General features: G+C 34.8%; 1 protein-coding gene across 1 annotated transcript in view; it reads left to right on the top strand.

Moving 5' to 3' along the window:
* The window catches only part of Sec63 (translocation protein Sec63), a 229,121-nt gene that overhangs the window by 116,246 nt on the left and 90,355 nt on the right, over window positions 1-22,520 (top strand). Inside the window, exon 11 of the mRNA XM_090408926.1 lies at window positions 14,257-14,349. Coding sequence (XP_090265052.1) covers window positions 14,257-14,349 — 93 coding nt within the window. The remainder of the gene's footprint in view (window positions 1-14,256; window positions 14,350-22,520) is intronic.

Raw genomic sequence — 22,520 nt, 5'->3', positions numbered from 1 at the left:
ACTTCGCTCAGTCCGGTTTTTGGATGGCCTGGATTTTCGTAATCCTCAAGCGTCTCACAACCACTTTGAAATTGCTTAAACCACTCGTAAACTTGAGAACAGGATAAGCATTCGGCACTGTATACGTTTTGAAACATTTGATGCATTTCGGTAAAACTTTTACCAAGTTTAACACGAAAGTAATCACAGCTCTCTGAAACTCATTTTCCGACCGTTCGTTAAAACACCCTGTCACTCTTGGCTATAACTCGGCTTCTAATGAAACAATTGACACAACACTAACGAAGGTTGCCGCTTTCGACAGCAAAAAGATACAACAGGTGGCACCACTAGTTTCTTCTATTTTTGAAAAGTTCAGTTTCTTTTAGGACAGAGGGTATAAAGAGAAAGAGGTATGGAATACTTACAAAAACTGCCACTGATTATCAGTTATGAAAAACCATGAAAATTCCCGGTCAGATTTGTATAACTTATATATTTTCAAAATGGTTTTCTAATGAATGCTTACTTTAGTACTTAAGTAAATAACAAAAAAATAAATAAAATAAAACTTTTTTTTTTTTGATACTTTAAATTGATATACACCTTTTTGGTCTGCATAGGATTGATTTAATAAATATACAACTTAAGTCTGCCTATACACACAGTGAGCTCTCAGTGTTATAACTAATTCACTCACAAAATTAAACTACCAAAGAGTCCTGACCAATAACTTGCAAATGGCTATTAAAAAATAATTCGCCATAGCAAACTCTCCAAAATAATGAACCATTTCTGTTCGTTCCTACATGGTTTTTTATAGTGAGAGTCCACTGTAAGTTCTATTAGATTTAGCACTGCAAATGTTAAGTTAATTTTTGTACTAGAATCTAGTGTTTCAAACAGTTTTATTGAGGATTATTAACTTAGTAATTATGGTTAAACCTCAGTATCATATTCATAGTGAAGAATTTATGGAGACAACACACACACACACGCACGCGCGCGCGCACACGTTAGGATAATTACTTTACTTAATATTAAGCAAGTAACAATTGATGTTTCAGCCTCTGTATTGAGGTCATCATCAGGAACATGCTGCTGCACTATACAAAAGTAAAATGAATCTAAATGTTTGTTAATCATTTATCTTAGCCTGACCTGTGGTGAGAAAAAAAAACGGAACTACTACAATACAATTTCTAAAGTCCTCTCGTATTGAGATTTTCTTCTTTCTGAGTTGTTCTGGTTGCTATATGGGTTGAAGGTGGGTCCTCCACATTCTTGGAATAATTAATCCATCATTTTTGTTCAGATTTGGATGATTTAACATTTCACGAGCTTCTTTGAATTTTCTTTCAAACCAGGTTTTAGTGCAGCGTAGGAACTTAGTGCCTTTCCAATCACCGTATTCTGTAGCATGTTTGGAGTATGTGGTCTGATAGGTCTGTTTTAAAATAGTAGAGGTATTTAATGTGGCTTTTATGTTCATCTTTTCTGATTAGGATGGTGCATCATGCTTCCCCTGTGTAACGTAGGTTACAGGTACATTGAATTTTGTAAACCCCTGGGTGGGCAAGGTATGAAAGGATCTTTGGAGGAGCTAAGTAAATTTCTTAATTATCCTGATCACCGTGTAACCTTAAAAGAAAGAATTCTCAGTATCATGTTTATGTATGTTTCCTATCACAGGTTGCTTGCTGATTTCACCAAAACGTTTGGTATATTCTGTAATCCACACCAGTTATACTTTTCTCAGTCTGTGATGGAGATAAGATGTCTTGTTGGTGCTACTTTAACCTCTGTTTATGAGGGATTTTTTTTTTTTTTATTATTATTATTATTTTTTTTAAAGCTTATGTAGGGTAGCCATGAAGATGCATGGTATCAATTGGTTATTGATTTTTCTAATTTTTGGTGTTACTGGCAGTGAATTTTGGTGCCAGTCTAATACCTATAAAGTTTGAAGTAATTTTTAAGCCCATACAGTTTTGTATGATATGCTACTAATGGGTGGGTTGGGGGAAGTAGTATCACAGAACTGCCCTGGGTTGCATGGCACTTATTTAAATTTGGATATTAAATAAAACAATGGTGTCGTGGTTTGCCAGGCAGAAATTTCATACTGGTGATGATCAACTCGCTGAGCACAAATTCCACAAAGTAATCTTTTAATAGTGTCACACTATGCCTTATGTTACCTGTTGCACATAATGGGCCTTGACCATATATCATGTCTCATATGCATCAGGCAGGTGCATTTTTGGAAATTTGTTAATATTTATGAAGTGCTAGTTGCTTTGTTTTTTTGTAGAATTTTTAGTAAAACTTTGACATAGAAAATCGCAAAAGTAATGTTATTTTAAGTAATAAAAAACATACACAAGCATTTGCTTTTTAAATATGGAAAAATCGGTTTTTGCACTTAGTACAGTATATAAGCATGCCGTAGTATATAAGTGCAGTATATAAGTATATAAGACTGCATGATCTGCAAAAACAGCAAGAGGAAACAAAAGCAATCGTTACAATAATTTTCCCCAATTTCATTAAACAAAATAAGGTTTCTGAGCATATGTTAGGTTGTTCAAACTGCTGAGAGCACATTTTCTACAACTGGATGTTTTTTGAATTTAATGAAACACTTTGAGAAAAGGTAAAAAAAAAAAAAAAAAAAAAAACAGTGGGAGATGCATTTTCTTACCAAGGATTACATAGCATGTAATCCTTGGTAAGAAAATGCATCTCCCACTGTTTTTTTTTTGACAAATAAAACCAACACAAGCATATAAAATCATCACAAGTCAATTTATTGACCTGTGATGGTTTTATATGCTTGTGTTGATTGCTTATGTTACACAGAGAGGTAAAATTGCCATTCTTATTTCTCTTCCCCTACAGCAATTAAAATAAATAAAATACAAATATGTGAGTTCCTTCATGTAGTCATACTCATCAAGGAAGGATCTCGCAATGTCTGAATATCTCTCATAAATCTCTGACTCTCCTACTCCTATTACACAGATTAAGCAGGTGGAGAGGCTGAGTCATTTGCCATCACCAGTGATCTTACACAAATAGTATACACATGCCCAGCCAAATATCAGATGATCCCAACCACTCTCCAAATACCTTGGACTTCTTTCTCACTATTTCTCACCAAGTATATAATTAATGCAGTCTATCTCCTAGGTAGCTCAGACCACAATCTTGTGCTGATCTCTTTTCATATGAAACATCATGAATACAATGACTTGCATCCATGCAACTACTATGCCACATTTGGATCGAACATTGCTTCCAGCCATTTGACCCAAACCTATGTGCTGGATGTATCATTGAAATAATTCTTATTGGTATGGAAACATTTATTCCCCATTCCACCCAACGTTCCTGTCTCCTGTCTAAGCCTTGGTTCTCCCACAGGTGTGCCAAAGCTATAAGAGAAGAGTCGAACATACTGTAACTGGCTTGTATCCAGAAGTCCATCCACCTATACTGTCTATTCCAAATGTGTAGAAAGGCTTACGTGACCGTCATACATGTTAATTAATTTTGTCGGTATATATTAGAACACAGACTGATAAGTAAATAATTAATTTATTGACTTATTGCTGATATTTTGCTGGTATTCTAACCAACATCTTCAGAGCACAAACAACAGTTTGTACTGTGCATGAGATAGCAACAATCTGGTGTAACAATGGGACTAGTTAGAACAATTGTAGCTAAAAGACTAAAGTCCTAATTAGGTGCCTTCTATGCTTAAAAAAAAAAAAAAAAAACACATGAGAGGTAACAGGTATTAGTTGTGTCTTAAGATGACTGTCTCCCAAATCTTAGGCAAATTTATACAGTCATATTTATTAAGATTCAGAGTATGTTTCGTGGCTTCTGTTGCTTCTAAGAATAATCTCTCTGACTTGTAAAAGCTTCTGTGCAGTACTTTTGTTTTCTTCTAGTTTGATCCTCTGTGCAGGGGTATCCAAAGCATGGCCTGCTAGACCTGACTTGCGATAGTGCTGGATGTATTTTCTATGTTCATTGAGGCAGATGTCTGCAGTTCTTCCTATTTCACCATAGTAAGCTTGATCACATGAACAGGGTATTTCCTGGATATGATAAGGGAGGGATGCTGTCCTTGTTTGAACGAATGAGAGTAGCCAATTTGACATATGGTCTAAATATGATGCATAGTTGATGTTTATTGAGCACTCTAGATATCTTTTCTGATGTGCCTTTAATGAATGGAATAGTGACTGTTTTGCGGTAGTTCTCCGTGGTGAACAGCGGGTTTTTTTTTCTGGGGAGCATTTAGTATTTTGTCTATCTTATGGGGATTATAGCCATTGGCTAAGAAGGTGTGGCATAAGTGAGTGAGTTCAGCAGTAAGAGCATTGTCATTGGAACAAATTGCTCTTGCTCTGTGGGTTAGCATTTTTAGGACACCATATTGTTGGGATGGGCGATGGTGTGATTGTTTGTGTAAATATCTCCCTATTTGTGTGGATTTTCTCTGAACTGAGAATGATCAGGAACCATCTGGAAACGTGATTAGTGTATCCAGGAAGGGCAGACATTTGTTAACTTCCAGTTTCATTGTAAAGTGGATTTCTTGGGTGCTGGCTATTTAAATGCACTAAGAATGTATCCAATGTGTCTGGGCCATGTGGCCAAATAGCAAGCACATCGTCAACATAGCATAGCCAAAGCGTTGGTTTGAGAGTTGGCTGTATTGGTAGCTAGCTTTTCCAGGTGTTCTATGTAGAAGTTGGCTAAGAGGGGAGTAAGGGGAGTAGCTGTCCCATCTAATTGTTTGTATATTTTCCCTCTCCATGTAAAATATCCTGCATGTATTGTGAATTTAAATAGTTCAAATATATCAGGGGGGGGGGGGGGAATGTGACTTCAGCAGATCCAGGATTTCAATTAGCGGTACATTTGTGAATAGTGAGGTGATATCATAACTCACCATTATGTCTGAACTTTTTAAGGTATGGTTTTCTAAAATACTTTCTTAGGTGGGCTAAGAATGGAGAATTTCTGACAAAGGAGGGAGAATTGTTTGTGAGAGTAACCAGCATCTTAGCTAAATGTCTAGCCAGTTTGTATGTGGGACTATTTATACTATCCACAGTAGGATACAAGGGTGTACCTTGTTTGGGAATTTTTGGTGCTCCATATATCCTGGGTGTTTTAACATGGAAGGGCTTGAGTTTGTTTGCTGTTTCTTTAGGCCAGGAAGTAACTTTTTTCAGTAATTTACGCACCATATTCTTTTGTGAGTTGGTGGGATCTCGATCTATAATTTTGTATGTTGACTGATCTTGTAGAAGTGTGTGTGCATTTTGTTTTCGTATTCTGTTGTATCCATCATCACAGTTGTGTTCCCCTTGTCTGCTTTGGTTATGATAATGTGGTTATTATTCTGTAGCTCTTTTAGAGCAATGATTTCCTTATGTGGGATATTATTTTTGGGAGGCTTAGAATTGATTAAGATGTCGGCAACATCTAAATGTATGTTATTGGCTGTTGCTGGAGGCAGGTCGTATATTCCCTGTTCAACGGATGCCATGATTTTGACTTTTGGAATTTGCTTGGGAGTAACGGCAAAATTGTGTTCTCAACTTAAAGCACTAATGGCTTCTTTGGTTAAGGTTAACAATGATAAATTCACAACGGCGCGATCTTGTTGTAATTGCAGTTGTTGTGTAGCACTGTGTTGTTGGAGAATTTCAAATTTTCTCTGGTGCCAGTTTTTGACTTTGTCTAATTATTTTTTAGCTGTTGCATTGGAGATGCTGTCTAGGATGTCCCACAGTTCCATGTTTAAAATATTAAATAGTTGGTCACGTAGCAATTTGACATATGGTCTAAATACTGTGCATAGTTGATGTTTATTGAGCACTCTAGATATTTTTTCTGATGTGTCTTTAATGTATGGGATGATGACTGTTTTGCTGTCGTTCTATAAGGAGTCTTTAGACTCATCGAGGGAGGCCCAACATCATGTCAAGAACAACTATTCAACATTCACACAGTATCTATCATACTTCACCTTGAACTCATTTACAGTCATGGCACCCACAACAGACTGACAGCTTATTCCACTCATTTACCACTCTCCAAGTAAAAAACCTAGCTCTAACACCCTTGCTAACCACACTCTCACCAAGATTCCATGGATGGCCCCTAGTCCTCCCACTACCAGTTCCATTCTCAAAAATATCTTCTGAATTAATCTTATAGAAACCCTTAAGTAATTTGAATGTCTCAATCATGTCACCCCCTTTTTTGCCTATCAACCAATTTCTGCAGCCCACAAATCTTCAACCTGTTCTCATAAGGTTCATTCCATAGTCCTGCTATTATCTTGGTCACTCGTCTCTGGATCCTCTCTACCTCCTCCCCATCGAGAAGAAACCCTGGCACCCATATCTGGGCACAGTAGTCTAGATGGGGGTCTTATCAAGGCTCGGTACAGAGGAACAATAACCTGTTTGTCTCTGCTTGTTAAAGTATTTTTCAGCAACCAAGTGATTTGATGAGCTGATTTAGCCACTTTTGCAATGTACCCCCTAAACTTCAACTCCCTATCCACCAACACTCCCAAATCCCTAGCATCATCAATCTCCTGGAGTACGGTTCCACCAATGTGATATACTGCTGCTAATCTTTTCACCCCAAAATGCATAACCTTACACTTTGCCACATTAAATTGACATCCATTTTCCTTAGCCCAGTCCTCCAAACTATCCAAATCATCTTGCAAAATTTTTACATCCTGTGCACTCACTATTGCTCTACCCAACTTTGCATCATCAGCAAACAAATGAACACTATCTCTCAGATCCTTTCCTATATCGTTAATGAATAAATTGAAAAGTAGTGGTCCAAGAACAGAACCCTGCGGCACACCACTAGCCACAGGCCGTCTTTTGGACTCTACTCCTGAATAAACCACTCCCTGATGTCTCTCCATCAACCACCCTCCTATCCACCACTTATCTTCTAAGTATGCAACCAATTCAGGGGTTTTACAAGGCTCTGTTCCCTGACCCAATCCTATTCCTTTGTAAATGTATTGTCTGTTGCACCTTTGTAATATTATTTATTTACATTATGCTCTATTCTCTATTAGTATGCTTTTACTCTTTACCTTAAGTTACTACAGGTTGTCTAATTTCTAATACCTTGGGAACCTTGGAAAATTTATTTAATGTTACAACTGCACCATCAAGATTCCCCTTTATGTGTATTAAATATAATTAAGATTACCTGCAGAATCTCTCTTGATCTATCTCATGCTTTGACAGTCATGGCTACTCTTATTTACCTTCGCTCATAGGTTCGTATTTATTTAGAAACAGTGCATTGGATTAAGGATCAGTGAATACACATTCTTTAACATAACAAACATATTTATTAAACTACAATGCAATTATACAGTATCTTAAATGAATTGGCTCTTTCTAAAAATGAAAAGCTAAGAATTATAATATCTCAATAATTGTACATACATTAAAACATGCAGCAATACTGTCATACAAAAATCTATATTTTCATCCAAATACTAATTTGTTCATGTAATATATATACTTCAGTTAACAAGTTTCTCATATCTAAATTATACAAATTAATCTTCAGCTTCTTAGTCTGGAACAAACAGTCACAATTAACCTTAGACTGATAGTCCACAGGACACTTACAATCTTCCATAATGTTAAACAAACACAAAAGATTTTACTCACAATTCTTCTCTGACACATATATTTTAATTGGCTCTTTTATCTCTTTACTGTTTCCACTGAGTGCTTTTCCATCCTGGACCTCAACATTCGTGCGGGCTTCTTTCCTTTAGCACCATTGTGGAGGACTCCCGGGGCTTGATGCATATTACATCGATACTTTCTAGGTCAGCCAATGGCTTTTGGTGTCCCATGCACATGGTAGACTATCTTACTGGCAGGGCATGCTAGTCCGACTTCTCTTCTCCTTCGATATATCCCTGCTTCTCTCCGGACTTCTAACGGGCCAGCATCCGTGATGCTGAACTGAGACACTACGAGAGGAGACTCTCTTTTTGCCGATTCTGCAAACCTGCACCCCTTGGAGTTTTTCCTGATCCTTTCTTATACTTCTCAGATCCCTGGATTAAGGGTTGAGAACCCCTAATATTCCCGTGCTAAAGGGGATGTGACCTTCAGAGCTGTCAATTACTTCTGTTTCCCACAGAACACACAAAAACAATCTTATTTACCAAATGCGGGACATCCTTAGATGTTAGCCGCCTTTTGTTGCACTGTCCTTGAGACTTGCATTTGGTTAGGCTCGAACACAATTGAACACAATTACATTATATAAACAAAGCTTCTAAGTTATTTCTTTTTAAATGGGAACCACATCAAATGCCAGGCTGCTTTCTAAGGCATTGCCCTTAAAATATACAGTTTAACATTCATACTGTTTCAACATATAATTGCATGGCTTTCAATCACAAAATTATTACAACTACAATGTCAGTATATACTTTATATACACAATTCTTAACAATATTTACAACCTATTATAAATTCTTTATACAATATTCGTGACTTCTGTAAAAGTCGATGCAAAGGTAAGAAAAAAAATGTCTACTGCATCGAATTTTACCTATAAATAAATGACTTACTCCAGCTGACTAGCAACCCAATACATAGTTTAGCAGATGATAGAACATTACTCGGTTTCCAAAACATTAATTAGTGGGGTTTGGATAATCTAGTCAATTTCAATGTAAGCAAAACACAACTGTTTTATATCACACAGAAAAGGAACCCTTCTCTTCCAGCCTTATTTCCTAATGCCTGCAAAAATTTAGGTTTTGTTTTTTGCTCAAATCATTACATTAATGCCAAATAACTCCGAACTTTATATAAATTACAAATCTGCTTGACCATTGAATATTGCTTCCATATCTGGGGTGGTGCTCCAAGATCTCGCAGAAGATACCGGACTATAAGAAAAAAACAGTGAGACTGATCAATGATCTCCCACTCTCACTTTCACACAGGTGCTCAGTTTCTACTGCTTGACTCTTCTACAAATACTTCTACGGTTGCTTTTCATCAGAATTAACATCAATAATAACCACCACTCCCTCACAGCATCTCCAAACTCACAGAACAAATTCCCCCCCACCCCCCTATTTGTTCATCATTTCCACTGCTACAAGAAGGTAGCAGTGGAAAGGATAGAATGAAATGAAATGGAATCTTTTGCTTCCACTGTGCATCACTTTCAGTTATTTTAATTATCGAAACAAAATCTGCAAATAGAAAGGTGTGGCAGTGGGAAGTCCCATTGTTTATAGAGTACATCTTAGGAAACACGTCTTTAACATGCAACGAGAACATTAAAATGAATGCATGCACACACACACACACTCAATACAAAGATTTTTTCTGGCTGAACTGAACAGAATGCAACTACTTTTTCATCCATATCTTGAAAGAAAGGATAACAGAATGAACTAGGAAACCCATGTGATTTGTATGCTTACTTTCATTACTGCCAAACACAAGAGTTGTGATTAAATCCTTGTTTTTGGAGTTTTTTTGCTATTGAAAACAAAGATATTAAATTAAAGAAACAAAGAGCATAAATTAAACACACACACAAAGGCAAAAAAATGGTTAAAACAGTGAAAAGAACCAAAAAAATGTTTTATTTGACAAGAAATTATACGTTTTTGTTGCTGAATTATATAATTTAAAAAAAATGTAAAATGTTTCCACAGCTAATTATTCACACAATGAGAGCAGTTGATTTTACTGCAGTTCTGGATATCCCAATAATGCACAGCAAGGAATATAAAGAAAAATAATTTAATCTGTAATTTGAGTGAAATAATACAAGTCATTTATTATTATTTAGAATTGAATTGTCAGTACTGTATTTGAAAATTGTTACTTTATAAGTCCAAATGTTGAGCATATTGCATCTAAGGCAGAGCAACCTGAAGCCAAGGATCAGAATACTATGAAGAACACTGCATATAACTGGTTTAAAAAACTTTGAGGTCAGAAGCTGATATAATGACCTTGGTTTTATTTTAAAGATACCAAGCAATTTTATAAGCTAGGTTTTTAATCCTTTTTCCCAAGTAAGCAAACAGACAAGTAAGTCAAGTTTGCGCCTGCACGTAGTGAAAGTCTGAGGCAACTTTGCAAAGGTGGAGTAAACTCCGATCACTTTTCTTGGTATTTTCCCCTAATGCAAAGCACATTCCCTTGCGGAGATGTATGATGATATGCATTAAAGGAAATGGTTCACTACCCAGACCAGTTTCGACCTTTTTGAGGTCTTGTCAGTGGGAGCCAGACCTAAAAAATGCCAAGGTTAAAGTAATACAGAACTTATAAATTTTGCCTAAACAAGTTGCCATAAGGTGCTTTAACCTCATTAAATATAAATCTCAGGATGAGCGTAAGGTATAGAAAGTTTTTTACCTTGGCTATATACTATGTTAAAGATACCAAGCAATTTTATAAGCTAGGTTTATAATCCTTTTTCCTAAGTAAGCAAACAGACAAGTAAGTCAAGTGTGCATCTGCACGTAGTGCAAGTCTGAGGCAACTCGTTGCAAAAGGTGGAGTAAGCTCCAATCACTTTTCTTGGTATTTTGCTTAAATGCAAAGCACATTCCCTTGCGGAGATGTATGATGCTATGCATTAAAGGTAATGGTGTCACTACCCAGACCGGTTTCAATCTTTATTGAGGTCTCATCAGTGGGAGCCAGACCTAAAAAATGCCAGGGTTAAAGTAATTGAATTGCATTAAGGGAAAATACCAAGAAAAGTGATTGGATCTTACTCCACCTTTGCAACGAGTTGCCTCAGACTTGCACTACATGCATGCACAAACTCGACTTACTTGTCTGTTTGCTTACTTGGGAAAAAGGATTAAAACCTAATTTATAAAATTGCTTGGTATCTTTAACATAGTATATACCCAAGGTAAAAATCTTTCTAGACCTTGAATGTTTCTCATTCACCTGAAAGGAGTCTACAGGAACATTTGAAGAGTAATCTTATTCCAAGTGGACACCTGTAATCAATTACAGGGTGACAGTGTTAATCTTTCAAAGCTAATCCATCCAGAAGTATCCGTCCGTATTTGCAGATGATTGGTTGTACTTGTATTCCACTGGAAGTTCACATCCTCAGGATGAATGTTTAATTCATCCAATGGATTGTTACTTGCAGTTAAAGAAAAAAAAAAAGCGGCTTCAACAATCTGAACATGGTGAAAGGTAGTGCTTTCAGTCCTGATCAGTGGATAATTGGAGAGCATTGTTCTTTTGTGTATTTAATGGAATTTCTCAAGGATGTAGCTATTTTCAACTGGTTCCAGAAATGGCAACATGAACTGACATTTGTTTTTCATAGTAAGTTTACTGCATCAGTGTTATATGGTAAAGGTCAGTTAAAAGCAGTTATTCTTTGAAACTGTGCTAGACTGCTAACAAAAAAAAAAAAAAAAGAAAGAAAAAGAGAGAGAGAGAGAGAAGTCAGTAGAGAATGGAGCCTTGCTCTCACTCAGCATGCTGTCCAGACCTAGTACTATCTGGTGGTTTTGAGTGAAGGGTGACTTTCCTCACTTTCAGCAATACTGGAAACAAGGAGTTCGAGTCTGGGTATAGAGAGTAATTTGATCACTCTGATACTCAATTTCTTGGATCATAGCTGTTTTTGATTTGATTAGATCATGATTAGATGAATCAACACTATAGACGATATGGCTTATTGTTAATTTTATGACATTAAAATATCAAAATACTTAACTCTTAGGTCACCTTTTATAATTGCATGATGTGATAAACTTAGCTGAGTGTTAGGGGCTTATGAATATGGCAGTGGACAAGTTAAAGTACAGAGGACTTTAACTTGTAGAAATAAAGTGGTTCTGGTTCCATTGTAAGGCCTTGATCAGGCAGGCATCATATGGATTATTGTGCACAGATTTGGTACCCTGGTTTTTCATGATGATAAGGATATATTGGAGAGGGTCCAGAGAAGACTTGACTGAGGTCATAACTGGTCTTTGGATGAGGGATAAGAGGATAGATTGAGGAAATGCAGTTTGCAAAGCCTTGTGAATAAGAGGAAGAGAGAGGATATGATTGAGAAGTTTAACTTGGTCACAACCCTTTACTAACTTAATGTGAAAGAAATTTTTCATAGAATGGGAGAAGGGTAGAACAAGGGGACATACTTGGAAGCTGTATAAGGAGGGTGAGCAGGGCATAAGAAACAAGTTCTTTACATGGAGAATGGCTGGCGAGTGGAATGCATTGCATGACATTGTGGTGAATGCAGATACATTGAATTAGTTCAAAGTACTGTTTTGATGGGCTTTGTGTGTAACAATGTTTGCCTCCTGCAATGAGTCTTTTGACTCCATGGAGGTGTGGTATTAATAATAATACAATCCATCCATGCTTCAATATCAAGTCGATGATACACAAAAATCTGTTAGATGCAGTTGCAAGGCAACCTCAACATTAGAAATGGTGTGGTGGTTTTAATAATGCGCTGGTGAACTCATTGCAATAGACTGCTGAAAAGTCCCAGTTAAAGTTCTATAGTGAAATTCACTATAGCAAACTCATAAAGATAGTTGGTTACATTATAACAAACTATTGTAGAAGTTTGGCTGATCCTGTTATTGATTAAGCTATCTAATCTTTCCCCCTAACTTAATTCTCTCACCAGGCCTATATATTTGATGTTTCACTATGCTACATACATGAAAACTTTTTCTTTTTTATGCTGCACTTTATTAACAAGGTGTGTGTGCTTTAATAAAGTGTATAAAAACACAACATATAGAATAAAATTGTATATTAAAAAAAAAAATAGTGGCCTTCTACTCACACCCATTCATAACTGAGAAAGATTGGGTTGAATTTTTTCTGACATTAAATACAGAATATCTGCAATGGCAGAATTTAACATATTTCAGTCAGAGATTCAGACATAAGAGAAAACTTGGCCAATCTTGTTGTAGAAAATCAAAATATGTGTCTTCCACATGAATCCTTAAGTTCTCTAAATGGAACAGCAGCAACAAATTTATTTGCACACAGTCACCCAAAAAATGACAACTTATATCTGTCTTTAACTGCTTCTCTAGAAGCATATCAAGTTTCTGTTTAAAGCAGACATTAGAAGCATGAATAATTTATCTCATAAGCTTCATCTATCCAGCACTGAAACAGAAAACAACTCAGAACATTCCTACATTTTACTTGATCACTTCCACAAAACAGAGAATAACTTTGTCTAATCTTTAATAATAATAATAATAAAAAAAAATAAAAATAAAAAAAATTACAACAGTGAAGATACATTAACTTCTCATTAGGAACTTGAGTAATAAGGAATCCACAAAAAATAACTATTCATTCCTTATATTTATTTTTTAAATGATGGAATCATTGATAACTCTTGTATTCATTCCATTTTTACATTCTCTCTCTCTCTCTCTCACACACACACACATTCTCTTTCTCATGTCCATTAGCTGTTCATTTTATATCACAGTAGCACATACACTGCATTCTTTGATTTGTGATTGTGTGAATGCAACTGGGTATGATAGATAGTCGAGAGAAGTTTTCAGTAATGGCAAATTGGATATGTTTATTTGCAGTGTGGCTTCTTTTCTGCTTGATGACTATTTCAGTATCAAAAACTTCTATATGTATTTTACTTCCAACAATGGAAAGGCATGTACATCTTGCTGATTCTTGTTGTTGTTGTTGCTAAATTGTAAAACTAATTCCACCAGTGACTTAAAGCATGCAACACAGTTAGGCATAATGGCTTTGCTAGTTGTCTACCAGTAGTGAAACTAGAAGTACTGCTGCATTGTTTTTTTTACAGCAGAATATCATTTTATCAAACATAATATTTGTACACAACTTTTATTCCAGTTTAAATTAACTGAACTAACAATAATATCTTTCATGAACAAAATGCATGTAGAAATATTTAAATATCTTGACACTATCCCTATGAGTTCACTGTTGTGAAAGTTAACTGCATATTGGTTTAGTTGATCAGTTTCCTTAAAGGTATACTCTGCTTGCTGAAAGAAAGCCTTTGAATTTAAGTCCAAATCCAGTAGCATCAATGAATTATTAGTTTCCATAGTTTTTCTTATTAGTTTAGTACTCACTCTAATTAGCCTTATATAATAAACAAATGAACATGTTATTTATTTTTAAACAGATAAACTCTATATAGTCAAGAAATGTCCCTATTTACTACAAGAATTTGTACAGTGTGCCTCTCAACTTACTATGCTAGCATTGGCTGGGAGAAGTGAGTACCTGCTTTTCATATGCTTATAACAGTGCAATAGTACGACATACTAGCACCTTTATTAACAGTGACATGCCGTGCAGATGGCAGTGCATTAAGAAAATTTTAATATTCAGTAATTTTTTTTACATGTTACTTAGTATGCAGATAAGCTTAGTTATTTAATAAAATTTAAATTTTTCAGTACATATGTTTTTAAGATATCTGCTATATAAAATTTCTATATATTTGCTATATATATATATATATATATATATATTAGTTTGCTATATTTTTATATTGTACACGTATATTTTATATACTTTGTACAATAAATTTATGCTTAATGAGCTATGTGTTATATAATTATAATTTATTCATAAAACATCATTACACTGTGAAGTAAAATATCATTATAGGAAAACCTCGCTTAATGCAAATTTGATACGTGAGATTGAGAGAGATGTGAAAGTGGCGCAAGTAATACAATGATTGTGCGAGACCTGACATATAGAGAGTCTACACTTTGGACTAAATAAGAGCAAAGAATACAAAGAACAAGGAAAAAGTTGTTACTTCTTTAAGCATGCAGATCACCTGAAATAGAAGCCATTTAATGATATCGAGATGGAGTGTCTTCTATCACTCTGGATTGAGGATTATAACCAAAAAATTATACCTCTTAGTACAGGGAATATTCAGGCAAAAGCTCTCTATATTTTTATCTCATTGAAAGAGACCAAAGTTCAAGAGGAATGTGAAAGCTTTACTGCAAGTTTAGGATGGTTTGGCTGTTTTAAAAATTGTACTGTACTGCATAACTTTATAAGAATAACTGGGGAATCTGCTAGTGCTAATAAAGATCTTGCAGCCAAGTTTCCTGAAGAATTGCAAAGGATAATTCAGGAGGGTGATTATGACGATCGCAAATATTCAATGTCGACAAAATTGGTCTCTTTTGGAAGGATATGCCAACAAAAACTTTCCTAGCTAAAACTGACACAACCAGGATACAAAGTATCTAAAGATTGTCTTACTCTTTTATTAGGAGGCAATGCAGAAGGCGACTTTAAACTCAAGCCTGTGTTAGTTTATCATGTGCAAAATCTAAGATCTAACATTATTGAAGAAATCAGCACAGTTGGAAAAGAACTTGGATTTAATGAACTAGATAATGAAGATGTGAGAAACTTGCTCAATTCCCATTCAGAACATTTAAGCGAGAATGATCTTTAACTAGAAGAATAGTGTATGAAGAAGTGCATATAAGTAGTGCGAACAAGAAGAGAATGTTATGACTAAGAAGCTAACTGTAAAAGAACTTGTGCTAGTTTTCAATCACATTGAGTATGCTAAGGAAATGCATGTAAAAATATTTAAAAAATTTTGTTCAGTGGTGATCCTGATGTGGAATGAAGCTACGAAGTCTGTAAAAATCTTGATTAAGAGATAGCCAGCTGTCACAGATTGCATGACAAGACGAAAAAGTCGAGCATGATTCAAACATCTTTACTGAAATTTTTTTGTAAAAAAAGTAGCTTAATCAAATGTTTAGACATTAAATAAAAATTTAAGCAATTAATTTTTTATTAATTTTGATGTTATTCTCTAATATAGCTTTTACTGTAATTTTTTATTTTTATTTTTTTCAAATTTATGCTAACTGATGGATGAATTATAATTATTCCTGTTGTTTATTGCATTCGCTTAACGGATTTCGCTTAGCATGCATTAATTGATAGATTAATTAATCATGTTAAGCTAGGTTTCGTGTAAATCATTTTTGTAGTTTTCTTCTCATATTCTTTTAATTTTCAATTTTTCCTACTAGCAAAGAATGAGTACCTATAACTATTGAAGAATGAAGTATTTAGTTGTTCCGATAAATATCTTTATAATTCTGGTTTTGCATTCTATTTTCATTTTTTTGTGTTTTTGTTCTGTTCAGAATGTTTTATCAGCTCCTTATCACCGTTTCAGCAATAAGATCACATCTAGTGCTATATTTGGAAGATATTAGTATCTGTTTGATCTAAATTAGAAACCTATAGGACATCAGTGGAAACTTGTTATGCTTATCCTAATTCAGTGTCTTCCATCTGAGTGTGCCATATGACTTGAACATTTTTGCATTTCATCTATTTTGAAAATGATATTAAAAATGAAAATGCTTGTGTTAAAGAGAAAAGAAATAATAAAAAATATTGCCTTTTGAGCATAAAATAGAAAATATAATGCATGGATAGGCTTATGTGTTCGTCAGACATGTTGTAATAGATTTAACGGTATTGATGTGAACACAGATGGATAAGAAAATAACTATTTATTAACTTAAAAGCTAATATTTCACTGGTATTATATCCAGCATCTTTAGAGCACACAACACAAAGTTTGTTACAAATGCAAGACAACCACAATCCGGTGTAACAGTGGGGCTAGTATAAGTAATTGCAGCATGCAACACAAGACTCAAGTCCTAATAGGGTGCCATCTAGTAAAAAAAAAAAAAAAAAAAGTTCAAAGTTTTGACACAGTAGTCCAAATAATAGTCTTAGAAACTTTGAAAAAAATAAAATAAAATAAAAGTAATAAATATTAATTTGGTCTTAGGATGACTGTCTCCCAAATCTTTGGTAGATTAATACAGCCATTTTTTAAGGCTTCTGTTGATTCCAGGAACAACCTCTCTGAATTGTAGAAGCTTCTGTGCATTACTTTTGTTTTTTTCCAATTGATCCAGTGTGCTGGGGTAACTAACGCATGGTCTGCCAGACCCGACTTGCCATAGTGAAAGTGTCAGATATGTTTTTTGTGTTCACTGAGGCGGATGTTCACAGTTCTTCCTGTCTGTCCATAGTAGGCCTGGTGGCAAGAACAGGGCACTTCATAGACTCCTGGATGTGATAAAGGAGTGCATTTGTCCTTAGGTGAACGGATGAGAGTTGCTAATTTCACATAAGGTTTAAATATGGTGTGCAGTTGGTGTTTGTTAAGCACCCTAGATGTCTTTTCAGATGTGCCTTTAATGTATGGGATGGTGATAGTTTTGTTGTAGTCTTCTGTGCTAGATAGAGGGATTTCTTTGTAGCATTTAGTATGTTATTTATTTTATGGGGATTATAACCATTGGTTGAGAAGGTGAGAAAGTTCAGCAGTGAGAGCAATGTCATTGGAACAGATTGCTCTAGCTTTATGGGTTAGTGTTTTTAAGATACCATATTGTTGAGAAAGGTGATGGTGTGATTGTTTGTGTAAGTATCTCCCCTGTATGTGTGGGTTTTCTATAAACTGAAAATGATAACAAAACTTCTGGAAGACGTGTGATCAGTGTGTCCAGGAAGGGCAGGCAGTCATTGGCTTCTAGTTCCATTGTAAAGTGGATTTTAGGGTGCTGGCTATTTAGATGCACTAAAAATGTATTCAATGTGTCTGGGCCATGTGGTCAAATAGCAAACACATCACCAACATATCATAGCCAGAGACTAGGTTCGAAAGTGCTTGTGTTGATAGCTAATTTTTCCAGATGTTCTATGTAGAAGTTGGCTAAGGGGAGAGAAAGGGGGGGGGGGGGAACCTATAGCTGTCCCATCTAATCATTTGTATATTTTTCCTTTCCATGTAAAATAACCTCCCTGTACTGTGAATTTAATAAGTTAAGTGTTTCAATCAGTGGTACATTAGTGAATAATGAGGTGATATCAAAACTTACCATTATGTCTGAACTATTTAAGGTGTGGTTTTCTAAAATACTTTTTAGGTGGGTAGAATTTTTAACAAAAGAGGGAGAAGTGTTCGTGTAAGTGGCTAGTAATTTGGCTAAATGTTTAGCTAGTTTATATGTAAGACTGTTTATACTGTCTACAATAAGACGCAAAGGTGTACCTTGTTTGTGTATTTTAGGAGCACTATATATATTCTGGGTGTTTTAATGTGCAAAGGTTTGAGTTTTTTGACAATTTCTTTTGGCCAGGAAGTGACTTTGTTCAGTAAGCATACCTTGTTCTTTTGTGAGTTGGTGGGATCTCGATCTATGATCTGATATGTAAACTGTTGTTGTATCCATTACTACAGTGGCGTTTCCTTTGCCTGATTGGTTATTGTAATGTGGTTATTATTGCATAGTTCTTTTAGAGCTATTATTTCTTTATGTGGGATATTATTTTTGGGAGGCTTAGAATGGATTAGGACATTGGCCACGTCTAACCTAATATTATTGGCTATAGCTGGAGGCAAGGGGTATATAGTAATATAGTACTATATAGTATATATATACTTATTTACTATATAGTATATAGTAAATAAGTGGCAAGTAGTAATGAATACAACAGAATATGAAAGCAAAATGCATGCACTGCTCCAAGATCGGTTTACATATCAAATCATAGATCGTTCTTGGAGCAGTGCATGCATTTTGCTTTCATATTCTGTTTTTCTTTTCTTTTGAATCTCAAAATTTCTTTTGGCCAGGAAGTGACTTTGTTCAGTAACTTGCACACCAACTCATAAAAGAACAAGGTGTTCAAGTTACTGAACAAAGTCACTTCTTAGCCAAAAGAAATTGTCAAAAAACTCAAACCCTTGCACGTTAAAACACCCAGAATATATGGTGCTCCTAAAATACACAAACAAGGTACACCTTTGCATCCTATTGTAGATAGTATAAACAGTCCTACATATAAACTAGCTAAACATTTAGCCAAATTACTAGCCACTTACACAAACAATTCTCCTTCTTTTATTAAAAATTCTACCCACCTAAAAAGTACTTTAGAAAACCACACCTTAAATAGTTCAGACATAATGGTGAGTTTTGATATCACCTCATTATTCACTAATGTAGCACTGATTGAAACACTTAACTTATTAAATTCACAATTTCCCCCAGATATATTTCAGCAATTTAAATTCAGAGTACTTTTCAGTGTATCAGCACACCTAGATCTTGGTCTTCCTCTGGGACTTATTTCTACCATCTTGGTATGTAAATACCTGTTTTATTAATTTTTCCTCTCCCATTCTGTTTAAGTGACCAATACCACCTTAGGTTACCTTTTCTCACACATTACTGAATACTATGTCAAGTTCTTTCATGATATCTTCATTTTTAGTATGATACTGCCATTGATGCCCATCTGTTCACACACTTTATTTTTCTCAGAGCTCTTATATCTCCAGTCTCCAGTCCTTGATTGTTTTCTAACCTGTCAATTTAACATTGGTGCCATTGTCTTGTATACAGTTAGTTCAATGTTTTCATTCATTACTCTCTTATTCAACATAAGTTTATTCAGTTAACTCCCATCTTACAAACCTTGTTTATGCTATTGTCTATATCTATATTCAGTATGCATGTACAACTAAAAAGGGTGCTAAACAGGCAAGATGTTTTACTTGTTTTGTAGGTTTTTTTCATTCAGGATGCAGTTGATGTTTTCAATATTCCTTCCTGTTTTCATAGGCTTTGATTATTTATTGTTTATTTTCATTCCAAATTTGCTACAACAGTTATTCAATCTATTTAAAAGTGTAACATCATCTACATAAAGAGCTGAATTTTAATCTCTAATTTTGATATCAGGCCTAATGCCATTTCCTTCAATAATATATATGATGAATAACAGTGGTGATAATGTGGACCCTTGTTTCACACCTGATTTAATATCCAACTATCTACCTGTAATTTGTATTGCTCTACAGAATGTACTTCTAGAATTTTGAACAGCCTTTCTCTTGGCACCTTGCCATATGCATTTTTCCAGATCTAAAACACTTCATTACAGATCCTTGTTATATTCCCATAATTTCTCAGCTATTTATCATAATAGCTGAGTGGAAATAATAAGTGAAAGGTTGATCCTGACCATTTTTTATTTATCCTGAATTCTTATTGTTTCCCTTTCACAAACCTTTCTTAGCCTCTTCTCAAGTATCCTTCCATAAATCTTACCTGGAACTCTGCAGGGTAATTCATCAGTAATTAGGTTTTATTTTTATTTTTTTATATAAACGGGTACTATGAGAGCTGTACTCCAGTCATATGGAATTTGACCATCTGGCTGAACAGTTCTGAATTATGTAGTGCAGCCACTGTAAAAACTTTTATACAGTAGTTCCATATTTGATTCATTTCTTGTTGAATATCATTCTTTTAGGGAATGAGATACAATTTGAATACTAATAGCTGTTTTTTTAAATTTGATCAGATAATACTAATCATTAGTACTTTCCACAACAATGCATTATGCTCAATAATCAAACCTCCAAAATGCAGGTAGTTTATTTTAACTATCAACAACAGATTCACGATATAGTGAACATGCTATAACAAAATGATGCACTGTAACAAAGTGAGAAAAGACATTGCCCAAGTCCACAGAAGTAATGCTACTTAAAGATAACTATTAACAGTAAATGCACAAATCTTCAATGGCAAAATGAATTTCCGAACAAATGATATCACAAAATACAATTGTTAGTAATCTTGTGGGAAGTACTACATAATTTTTTTTCTGGAGTTTTGTATTAAACTGAAGAAAAACGCAACTGAGCTCAGTAAACAAAAGAAATTCTTCAATCAGATGAAAACACAAGGAAATAAGTGAATAATATTAAAATTTTGTAAACTAGGATCTGTAATAAAGCTGTGAATAAAATTTCTGGTTTGAGCCATTGGTGTGACTGATTTGTTATGTTTCAGCAGGAAACAGATGGTCTTTATGAAAGTGCACGTGCCATGTTCTGACTTTCATAGTTATACTTAAATCATTAGAATGTAACAGGACTGTATTTAACACACACACACACACACACACACACACACACAGGTAGTCCTCGACTTACAACGGCCAAAATTATTATTATTAAAAATTCTCTAATTTAACTTTGTTGCCAGCATATACATACATATATCACATTGCTTTTGTATATGCATCGCAGCGTGGACAAGCAAAGCCTATCACCAATACGCAATAGCTGCTGCTATGATTCATCCACTTCTAACTTATCCCAGCCTTTGGCACGTTAGTTGCTAATCAGCAGTCGAAATGTTCATTTTTCTCTCGTTGCAATTTTTGTATCTCGTCGTAACCATATCATGTGCAGTGAGAGAAGTAAACTGATGAAAATTCCAACATAAAAAAGAAGGCGAGGAAAGCTTTAAGTTTAGATATTAAAATGAAGGTCATTAAAGCATATGACAAAGGAAAGAAAGTCGGCAAAATAGCACGAGAAGAAAAACTATCGTATTCAACTGTTTCAACAATTATAAAAGATAAATCAAGAATAATGGAGGCAGCTAAAAGGGCAGTTAATATGAAATGTACAATTTTAACGGAAAAAACAGAAGGGCCAATTCATGAAATGGAGAAGCTTTTATTGATATGGATAGATGATCAAATCAACAAAAATATTCCTCTCAGTTTGTTTACAATTCAAACAAAAGCACATAGCCTATTTGACAATTTAAGGAAACAACAAGAATATAAATATGGTGAGCATACATTTAACGCCAGTAAAGATTAGCTTTATTGATTCAAAAGGCCGAATTAACTTGCATAACATACAAATAATGGGAGAAGCTGCTAGTTCCAATTTTGAAAGTGCAGAAATTTCAAGAAAAATCTGAAAGAGATGATAAAAGATGAATGCTATTTGCTAGAGCAGATTTTTAACGTAGATGAAACTGGACTGTTCTAGAAAAGAATGGCAGAACGAACTTACATTCACAGAGAAGCTACATCGCCGCCTGGTTTTAAGGGATTTAAAGATGGGATTACGCTTCTTCTTGGAGGTAATGCTGCTGGTTTTAAATTAAAACCATTTCTTGTTTACCGTTCACCAAACCCCAGTGCTTTGAAAAACATTGACAAGAATAAATTGCGGGTTTACTACAGGAGTAATCCTAAGGCTTGGATGACAATTGTTTTATTTGAAGACTGGTTCTTAAATTGTTTTATTCCAGAAGTATGTGCCTACTGTCTTGAAAAAACATTCCTTTTAAAATTCTATTGCTGCTTGACAATGCTCCAGGACAACCTCTTCACATCGGCGATTTGAATGAATATATAAATGTGATGTATCTACTGCCCAATACAACAGCTGTGATTCAACCTATGGATCAAGGTTCGATTGCTACATTCAAGACATATTACTTGAAAACTAAATTTTCTCAAGCAATAACAGCAATGGACAAC

This window comes from Typopeltis vanoorti, chromosome 19, assembly GCF_054136105.1.
Source record: "Typopeltis vanoorti isolate ZY-2024b chromosome 19, IOZ_Tvanoo_1.0, whole genome shotgun sequence".
Classification (NCBI taxonomy): Eukaryota; Metazoa; Arthropoda; class Arachnida; order Uropygi; family Thelyphonidae; genus Typopeltis; species Typopeltis vanoorti.
Note: the sequence above shows the minus strand (reverse complement) of the source record. Positions and strands in the feature narration are given on the sequence as shown.